Genomic DNA, 11,415 nt, shown 5'->3' with positions numbered 1-11,415 from the left:
CCCCCAAGCACCCCCCTTTGTGCGCCTATGGCAGTATATGCTAGTATGCACAATCTACAGTATCTGCACTCTGCAGTAGACTGACAGACTACTAATACGACTACAATGTGATGCAACCATTTGCCAACCTTTTTAATATTTATTATTAATATTATTTAAATATATTTTTACTACAAGTTAAAATTTTTAAAAAATAAATAAAAATTACATTTTAAATATATATATTGAATAAATTATGATACACCAACATTCAATAAATTATTATTAAAATATATTTAATATGCATTACAATTAAAAGTTCCTGTAATCCAAAATGTTGATTGAAAAAAAAATATTTTTATTTAAATGTTTATTAATCAGTATTAAATATTTCGATTACCATTAAAAAATATATATATTTATTCAATGATGTACACATATTTTATTTTAAATATTTAAACTGCAATCTATTTCGAATATTTATACAATCGTATTGATTGATAATTGTTGTGTGGGTTAGAACATACAGTGCTTGAAACTGGTTTGGGTTCTTATTTACCTATAATGGAACACAGTTTAGATAGTTAAAACGTCAAATACTATGCAATAACAATTCAAAATATGTTTAAACTCGACAGGGAATCAATTGTATCACAGTACATACCTACCAATAGTGTTTTTGAGTGATTTATTTTATTATAGATATTTGAACCATTGTTTTTTATTGAACATTGTATTTCTTTAAATAATTTGTTTTTTAGTGCATTTATGAATAAATTATGATAATATATTACAATAATAAGGAAACTATTAAATATTCACTTTTTAAATTAATACAATATAATAATCTACGCAAAATATCTTAAATATGAGTCCCAGAAACTCGTAGAAATCTTTACCAGACTTCATCAGTATAATTTGAAATTACAACCACTTAAGTGCGAATTCCTTAGGAAATAGGTAACTTACCTGGGTCGTAGAATAACTGATAAAGGGACGTAGACGTAATAAAAATTGCTAGACATAAATGTTATCACTTATCATGGTTTGCAGCTATCATGGTTAATAATATTTATATACACGATATAATATATTAAATATTAAATCAAAGCCCAAACAATATTTTTAAATTTACCTATTTGATGTCAGTAACGGTTTATATAGGTATATATTATTTAGTAATCAACTAATTAAAACTAAATAAAACTTATTATTAACAATAACATTATAATAATGATTTTTTCTAGCGGAATATGTATGTACGTAAATATTAAGTTATTAACTGAATTAGTAAGACTGTGTTTGATTATTTTTTTTATGTGAGTTTTTAAATTTGTATTGAAGAAATTCATGTACTTAGAACTAAAAGGTGCTAAATATAACTTTTATATTTAAATCCTCTTTTTATTTGTATATTTTAACGGTATATACTTCTTCTTCTTCTGGGTTAATCGGCGACTAGGACCATCCCGTCTCACAACCAATTCTCCATCCATCTCTATTCATCGCCAAAACCTTCCAGTTTGCTCCGCCTCCTATGTCCTCCTACATCTCTCTTAACTATATCTTCCCATCTCAATTTTGGTCTTCCCATGGGCCTTTTTCCAAATGGATTCTGCTCCAGCACCATTTTTAGTAGAGAGTTCTGACTCCACATTGCATAGGACATGGCAGGACGCCCATCACAATATTCTTTTCTTGATCGTCTCTACTATGTTATTTTAATTATAAATTTCTTGTAGTTCGCTATTTTTTCTTCTTCTCCACTCTCCTATGGTGTCATCTTTTATTCGACCGAAAATCTTCCATAATATTTTCCTTTCAAGCATTAAGAACTTATTTTCATCTGATTTCCTTTGTGCCCAGGTTTCCGATCCGTACAATATCACTGGTTGTATTAAACTGGTATACAAACGTCTCTTTATCTCTCTTGATAATGATTTAGTACTTAATATTTTCACTAAACTATAATAGGCCCTATTTCCTGCTTGGATTCTCATGGCTACTTCTTTGGTGATATCATTTTTTTCACTCACAATTGAGCCAAGACATTTGAAAGAGTTTACTCTCTAAATTTAAAATTATCTACCTCCAACACATGATTCATCCAATTTTGTCTTCCTATAACCATATATTCAGTTTTTTGTTCATTAATTTGTAATCCTACTTTCTGTATTGCGTCATTGAGTCTTTCACATAGCCGTTTAACTCCATTTTGAGATTCGTCCATCAGCACTATATCATCGGCATATGCAAATAAGGGAATAGTCGAGTTCCGAAGTTTTATTCCTTTGTGGGGCTTAATTTTCATCTCTCTTATAACTTTTTCTAAAACCAGATTGAAGAGAATATGTGAGATGGAATCACCCTGTCTAAGACTGGATTTTACAATAACTGGATCCGACTTCATATTTCTGACTTTTATTTTGACCACAGTTTCCATGATGTTGATTGAGACTAAAATTAACAACTTCTGGGGAAATCGAACTCTTTCAAAATATTTATGAGGCTTTCCCTATGAATACTGTCGTATGCTTTTTTAAGTCAACGAATAACGTATGTATCCCTTATCGAATTCCCGTGTTTTTTGGTATAGCTGTCTAATAATAAATATTTGGTCCGTCGCTGACTTCCCCGGTCTAAAACCTCCTTGATATTCACCAATCATTAGTTCTGATTTTTCATTAATTCTTGTTCAAATAAAATTTGAGAAAACTTTGTATGCCACATTCAGTAAGGCAATTCCCCTATAATTACTGCAGATTTGTTTGTCTCCTTTTTTGTGTATTGGGCAGATTAGGGATGTTTTCCAATTATCTGGGAATTCTTTCGTTATCCACACTTTTTTTATCACTTGCCAGATCCATTATGTCACGTCCTCTCTAAGTCTATTTCTTCTAGAGTTGGCTCTAAGCATTCTTGGTAATTTATATTTTCTAGGTCAAACGTGAACAATTCATCTGGTTCTTCACTGTTCAGTAGTTCTTCAAGATATTTCTCCCATTCTTCAGCTATATATTCATCTGTAGTAACCAAGGATCCATTACTATCTCTAATAAAATGTTCGTTTCTTTTGAAATCTCCAATTAATTTCTTAATATTCTTATAAATACCACGTGTTTTATTTGTTTTAAAGTCTTGTTTTGTTCTTTCTACCAAATTACATACAAATTTTCTTTTCTCACATCTTAAAATGTTACTTGCTTCCTTTCGTCGTGTGATAAACCTTGCTCTCTTGTCTCATTGTTCGTATTCTTTAGCCATTCTTCACGAACAGTTTTTCTTCTCATTAGTGCTTCCTCGATAATACTATTGAACCAAACTTTTGATACATTTCTTTTTGTTCCTATTATTCCCGTCGCTGCTGTTTCTATAGTATTTTTGACTTTATTCCATATTTCATTCACATCACTGGTAAGTTTTATCTGCTTTTCTTCAAAAATCTTCTTGGCAGTGCTGTTATAATCTCTGAGAATTTTCTTGTCTTCCAACTTCTCCACATCATACCTACTCATGACTGAAGCACTACATTTATTGTGCTTTTTTTAGTTTTATTCGTAACCAAAAACCCACTAGTAAATGATCATAATCAGAGTCTGCACCACATAATGTTCGAATATTAATAATTCCGTTCTTAAACCTCACATTTATCAGAACGTAGTCTATCTGATTCTTATATTTTCCATCAGGGGATACCCAAGTGTACTTATGAATCTCCTTGCGTGGGAACATAGTCCTTTTCCTTCTGCAAAATGAATCAGCTTCATACCCTTGTCATTCGATGTTTCGTGTAGTCTATGAGTTCCAATAACCGCTCTATACAGCGCTTCCTTGCCGATTTTAGCGTTAAAATCACCTTGAACTATTTTAACGTTACCAACTACTGTATGCGTTACGTCTTTTAATGTAGAGTAAAACTCTTCCTTCTCTTCATCGTCTATTTCTTCGGTTGGTGCATGAACATTAATTAGTACAATTTGAAAATCTCTGGTCCTGAGTGTTAATGTGGAGATTCTAGGGCTAATATCTCTTAAGTCCTTTACCATGTGCATTATTGATTCGTGTATCGCGAAACCAGTCCCTAATCTATGTCCTTGTTTACAACTTCCGTTATGATAGTTGTTTGAGATATTTTACAAGATCCTGCATCTTCCCATCTCATTTCTTGTAGGGTTATACATCTGATTTTATACTTATCTGCTACTTTTACTAAATTCAATGCTGCACCTTGTTTATATAAAGTTCGTACATTCCAAGTACCACAAAATAGATCCGATTTCCAGTTTCCAGTCTTTTTTCCAAATAATCTATCCCGAGGCTTGGTGTTTGAGTCCTGAACAATGTTGTTTTACTAGGCAGGGTTGTTAACCCTGTACTAAACCCCCAACCTGGAGGGCCATATCACCCCGATCACTTAAGATCAGGGTGAGGCTATTGCAGCACCCAATGAAGGGCACTGGGCGATGGGGACGCTACTTTCCCAACGCCAAAACGGTACATACCAATTAAACATAGTAAAATGGTCCTTCTTAATGCTACCAAGGAACCGACAAATGAAGACAAACCCAACAGAAACATAAACAATTGTAATATTACCGAACACGCGTCAACATATTATTTCATTATAAACCCGGGCATAAGATATACATTCAACCTATTCTGTAATACGTCACCGAAGGCTGTGTTTCCATTATACCCCCAAGAAATTCGGAGGATACTGAGGCCAAATAGTTATTTCTAGGTACACATCTTAATAGCACCTAACATCCAAGAAGTTTATCTGAAACGTTAATACCTAGGAATTAAAATTAATTGTTATTAGTAGACTGAATCTTTGGTTAAATATCAAGGAAACGTCTTGGTATAAAACGCAGATTTTTATACCATTCATTTTCTGTATATACTTTTATGTTTTAACTTTTGTATGACTTAAATAATTTATATAACTATAATTATTTTATCAATGGCATTGAAATATTATTATTGTATAAGTTTTTGATTCAAGTTAACTGGATTAGAAGCCTTGCGTGCTATTTTTAACAAAAATTCTAGAAAAGGTTTCATTTTCAGAGCTAAGAAATATTTCTCACTAACTTTTATATGCAAGAACGTTAATAAAAAACTATAATACACATTCATTTTTAAATTAATCAATAATCTTTAATTATTAATTATTAACTAAATTGTGTTTGATGATCACAGTTTTTAAGTTTATTATTGAATACTGATTTTAATAGAACCTTTTTGTTATCAACAATTTAAAGTGATACAACCCATAGACTCTATCGATGTGATAAAATCAACTAGAGATATAAAAAAATTATTGAAAGTCATAAATTACAAAAAGAGATAATATTCAATTTCTCTCTTGAAGAATTTGATATTTTTAAATAGCATCTTTTGATTCCAAGCCTTCGAAATACTTTTTACTCGGATGATTTAAATGTCCATGTGCGTAATATCATACTATAATATATTTTAGTATAGGTATACCTAGATATTTATATATATTATTATTGTTTTATAAGTTTATCACCATGCTATGATGATTATTGACTCATGATTCATGATAATTAAATTAAAAATAAGTCAATACTAACAATTATGTTAATATTTGACAGTACTTGTTTCGTCAATAATATTCTTATTAGGTAATTAATATTTTATAATTTATTTTCCAGCTTACGGTATGAATAATTTTTATGAGTTTTTTATTTAATGGGCTCTATAATTTTTTTTTGTATGAAAGTTTCCTGGTAAATTTGTCTAAAAGTATTTTTTTATTGTTTTTTAATCAATTGGAAATAATATACAATTCAATTTTCAAATATGTAATACTGTAGAAATAAACTGTTGTTGTTTGATTGCATTTTCTATAACGTTTCCAGTGTGGTTTCATAGGTGTAAATAAATTTCCCTAACCTACTTAAAATTACTTTTTTAAAACTCTTATGTTCTTGAAACATATTTAGTTCTTCATATTTTTATGAGTTTTGGTGTTATTATGATAGTCATATGTTACAAAGTAATCAAGATTAAACTATAAATAATTTTTTATAAACTATGAAATCAACACGTCACATTATTAAGATCAAATTTATATTTGTTTTTTATTTATTTGTTAGCAATGTATATAATATTGGTATTTTATAAAATGTCTAGTTATTGTACAAAATATTCAGGAAATGTGTCCAAAAAAAATGTAAATGTATTATACACTTTTTTAAAATCCACTAGGTATTATATAGGTACATGTTTTATTTTGTCTTAACGAAATTTAAAATAAATTAAAAAAAGTATATTGTATTTATTCCTAATAATTAGTACCTACGTTCTAGAGATGTAAGCTTGAAAATGTAAGTTCTTTGAAAACTTGAAAATTTTGAAAATTTATTTTTTTTATAGGTACTTTTCTTAAGTTAATTAATTTTTAAGTTGAAATAAAGTTTTAAAATACTTTATAAAATTACTGTTTCATTTTTATTTAAATTATAACAAGTATAACGTCAGAGTCATACAAAACACTTATAATAAAAAAAACATAATTTGGATAAAATTGAGGAAGTGACTCAAACAATAAATTACCTCCGTTAAAAATTGAAAAATCAATAATTGTAACAAAACGATTATTCAGTCATAATTTATACTAAAGTAAAAATACAACATTTTTAATAAAAGATAAAAATGCACATTTATTACCGAGCTAAACATTATATATTGATATAGATATATATTATATATATTTAATGATTTGTATTTTGAATTTACTATATTATGTTCATTAGAATAATACCAACATTATATTAAAATGGGTAAATGGTAATAAAAGTATATATTTTAAAATATAATTACGAAGGTTAAATATACTACAACTATATAATATCAAAATATTTATTTGATAAGAAATTTATATGATAAATACTACTACGTTCTACATAACTTATTTTATTTTATGGAATAATATAATAGTAATAATAATTAATAACTGCATGTTAGTACACTACCCATACAATTTACAAATTATTTTTTTTTTAATTTTTATGCATTATATGTATTCTGTAATATTAAATTGATACCTACTATGTCATAAACATTTTTCTGTGCGCTAATAAAATTAATAATTGTCTTTATTATGATAGAAGGAAATTTATTTATTTAGATTATATCACTATTCTACAGATTGCCAATTTTATGTTTGTCATTTTATGAAATGCCTAGTTATTGTACAAAATTTTTAGGAAATGTGTGTAAAAAAAAAATGTATTATACACTTTTTAAGAGCCACACGGTATTATACAGTGTGTCCCAGAAGTCCCGTATCAGCCTTTGTATCTCCGTGGAAAATCAACATATTTAAATGAAATTTTTTTACAGTAATAAGTATGGAAATTCTGATTGAATAACATAATATTCGAATTTTTTTTTTTTCAAAAATTCAAAAATTTTTTTTAGGGAAATAAATTTATTAAATTTCCAAGATAGCCATTTTGTTGATCATATTTTTTAAAACAATTAAAAAAAAATATTAAAATTTAATGAAAATCGCCCAAGTTAGGGCTACTTAGTTAGGTAATTATTATTTTTAATTTTAGTCGAAAAATCAACGTGATTGTACCTAATAATGAACATGGGAACCGTATTTTGCTAATGCCGTATGCATAGGTAACATAACTATTATTCTTAGACATTTACAATAATTATTAGCCCTAACTTGGGCGATTTTCATTAAATTTTAATATTTTTTTTTTTTTTTTGAACTGTTTTAAAAAATATGATCAACAAAATGGCTAACTTAAAAATTTAATAAATTTATTTTTCTAAAAAAATGTTTTGATAATTTTTGAATTTATGAACAAAAAAATCTAATATTATGTTATTTAATTAGAATTTCCATAATCATTACTGTAAAAAAATTGCATTTAAATATATTGATTTTCCACGGAGATACTAAGGGTGATACGGGACTTCTGGGACACACTACGCTATATAGAATTCCTATACATTTTATAAAATACCAATATTAGACACGTTGCCGCTAACATATACAAAAAACTAATCGGTTTCAAAGTTGGTCCCCAACTCAGTATTTTGTAAATTTATTGAGAACTTTTAAATACAATCACTAGATTTTTCCATTTTAATTATAACATATTATAACTATTTTATAATTGTACTTATAAATTACAACGGGGTGTTTTATTTCTAGATGAAATTAGTAAGTTGGTAAATTTTATATTATAACTATATTACATTAGATTAACCTCACATGTGTTAAGTGCATATAGTGTACATATATTAAGTATAATTTAATTAGTTTATGTAATTTTTTTAAGTACCTACATTGAACTCAAAGGATTCTTAAAAATAAAAATAAATGATGACCATTATAATTATATAATTTCATAATTTTGTGGGTAATTTTTAATTGACTCCATGTTTTTGTAGCAAAACAATTTATACAATATAAATAATTAATAACTATAATATTTATTTCATTTCAGATATGATAGGTACGTTATCACTTTTATTTTATAAATTTTAAGATATGATTGTCTTATGGTCTTTAATCTTATAGAGATCCCAATTTAGGAATGTATCGATGTTTAAATTATTTTATTTATTTATATTTTAACCATTAACTAAACATTAACTCACATAGTAGGTATTTTAACTGTTTTGGAACGCAAATCGAAAAGATGATAAATGCGGAAAACTATTCTATACACTATCTATCTTAAAGTCCAAGGATGTCTCCACGCAGAAGCCGTACAATGCCGATGCGTTTTACGCCAATACCAGTGTTTTGTAAAATATTCATCCAATCTTAAGTAATTTAAGTATTTTCATCAACTCCAGCTACAGTTACAAACATGATAACTGGCTCATAATTGCCTACCATTACTAGCTAATACCCCAGCAACACACAATACCCATCACCCACCACCACGGTGACCTTCGCATTACGATTAGATATATTGTTAGTGTACAATGTTGATAGGCTCATAGTCAAATAAAGATACAACTGTACCACGAATTAATTTTAAAAATGAAGAGGTGGTAACTAAAGACAAATCTATTGTAACATCAACCAATCCAGATAAAAAATCATTACCAATACCACCGTCATTGCTGTCATAAGTTACTATTAAAAACCTAAAAAATCCAGTAATCACTGTGAGGTCCTCGGTTATCTCGACGATAACAATGACAACATCGATCTGCATATATCTACCAGCCATGAATCTATGAATTTTACTACACACACCACAACAAAAATTATTTTATTACCACCATCTATCATCATCAAAGGCGTATTAAATATCTCAAATCTATCTAACAAATTCACAATCCTAATGGGCACCAACAGTATCGAATGAAAATTGACATCTACCAACATAAAAGTACAAACTGAAATACACGATGACTACCTACAGAAGTTTTATCTTTTTCTTAAAGGAAAACGATGCAGAATTCCACACTTATCAGTTTAGATCCAGTTTAAAAACTCAGTTTTGTTATTAGGAGTCTCCATTTTTCTACCCCAGAATCAAAAATATCCCTGGTTTTTGATGAAATTGGTTTCAAAACTACACAAATCACAAACTTTAGAGGAAATCAAACAAAAATCCATGCCCCCTTTGTTTTTATCATACATGTTGAGCCTGAATTCAACTGTAAATATATTTTTGATAACATGGCAATTTTAAACACAAAATTTAATATTGTAGAACCGCACAAACACCGTGAAATCCTCCAATGTCTGAACGGCCAATCGTACTACGACACCAAGGTAAACTGCTCTTACACCCGACGATGTGTAAAATGCAATGAACCACCACCACTCCTTGACGTGAAATGTCCAGCATATACTCCTGCCACTGTGCCCAAAATAATGGAAATCATTCGTACCAACTACAAATACTGTTGCATTCATAAAAAGTCTCTTGACTCTCATCTACCAATAAAATGGCCACCCAACTTATATCTTTTCATGAAGTGACATTCTTAATTAATATATCTCAGAAGCATACATTTCCTGGCCACGATTGTATTACATCCAAAGTCACAATGTATCTCACCCAAAATTCCATACTATTCCTCACTTTTATATTCCAACTCTATGATAAAACTTTGGATATTGTCCGTAATAATAATGATCCATAAATATGATATCCATTGTTTGTAGTTTTTTAGCTATTTTATCCAACAATTATTCTATATCTACATTGATGTTGCGATGTGTGCTTAGCATTGCCCGACTAGCCTATTCTGAATTAAAAAATTAATATAACCTAACTTAGTTATAACAACATACATTATAGTGTGACAACTACGGTCTTTGATTAATGCTCAATGGACGGACTTCGTTGTCTAATGAGAGATACGGATGAGAATTTACATTTTGTCTTGTAATATAAAAGTTGCTGGGAGGGGGACTGATATCACACACAGGTTACCGTCCATAAATATTTCACTGCCCCCCAAGTAGGATGCCAATACCTTGACCTACCTTATAAATAGTCCAGTAAATTTCGAATTTGAATACTCAATTAAAAAAAGCAATTGATATCTACAGTTAAATATTTTAAAATTGTTTTTAAGTATTTTATTACGTTGTACATCACCTATTCACTTGAACCAATTTTGATGTTTTAACTGAATTCTCTAGATCATTTTACACTGTACATTTGGTGTAACTATAAAATGCTCATCTGTTTTTTTTTTTTTTGATGAAGTATTTGTATTTTTGGTCAAGAATAATTCAATAATATATAAGACTAGCTGATCCCGTGCACTTCGTTTCCCGGCAACCAATAATTATTATTATAATAGCTTCAAGACCCATGACAACCATTTAAAAACAAAAAATTCCATCGGAAATCTCAAAATTCCTGTTTGAGCACCTCCCGGGGTTGGTTCTCTCCCTTTTTAAATTAGCCTATCTTCTGCTCAGAGGTATAATCTATCTATATATATATATATAAATATCTGATCCCGTTCACTTCGTTGTCCATTAAAATTGCCAGCTCTATATGAATAATAATTCTACATATCACCAATGCAACCATTTATATACAAAACATTTTATCGGAAATTTCAAAATAATATATAATCGGTTGCCATGGTAATACGGGGACACACACCGACGAAAATCTCAAAATAATATATAATTGGTTGCCATGGTAATATGGAGACACACACGGACGGAAATCTCTAAATAATATATAAATGGTTGGCATGGTAACATGGACACACACACTGACACACATACATTCATTTTTATATGTATAGATTAAATTCTCAATTCTTCATTATTTTATTTTACCTTATTACAATTTTATTTTCATAACGTTTAATATTATTTTAATAAATAGTATGTTCATTATTTTATTTCTAGGTTTATTGAGTATGTGCATATTTGTATTATTATACTAT

General features: G+C 28.8%; 1 protein-coding gene and 1 long non-coding RNA gene across 2 annotated transcripts in view; one reads left to right on the top strand and one right to left on the bottom strand.

The window, feature by feature from the left end:
- Window positions 1–3,641: 3,641 nt before the first annotated feature.
- LOC100570975 lies at window positions 3,642–4,031 on the bottom strand. The gene has a single exon (XM_008179942.1). The coding sequence runs from the start codon at window positions 4,029–4,031 to the stop codon at window positions 3,642–3,644; it is 390 nt and encodes a 129-aa protein (XP_008178164.1).
- Window positions 4,032–11,374: 7,343 nt separating this feature from the next.
- LOC107882315 overlaps window positions 11,375–11,415 on the top strand; it is a 6,744-nt gene continuing 6,703 nt past the window's right edge. Inside the window, exon 1 of the long non-coding RNA XR_001678684.2 lies at window positions 11,375–11,386. This is a non-coding gene — a long non-coding RNA (uncharacterized LOC107882315). The remainder of the gene's footprint in view (window positions 11,387–11,415) is intronic.

Source organism: Acyrthosiphon pisum, chromosome A1 (assembly GCF_005508785.2).
Source record: "Acyrthosiphon pisum isolate AL4f chromosome A1, pea_aphid_22Mar2018_4r6ur, whole genome shotgun sequence".
NCBI classification, from domain to species: domain Eukaryota; kingdom Metazoa; phylum Arthropoda; class Insecta; order Hemiptera; family Aphididae; genus Acyrthosiphon; species Acyrthosiphon pisum.
This window is presented reverse-complemented; position numbering and strand designations above follow the sequence as displayed.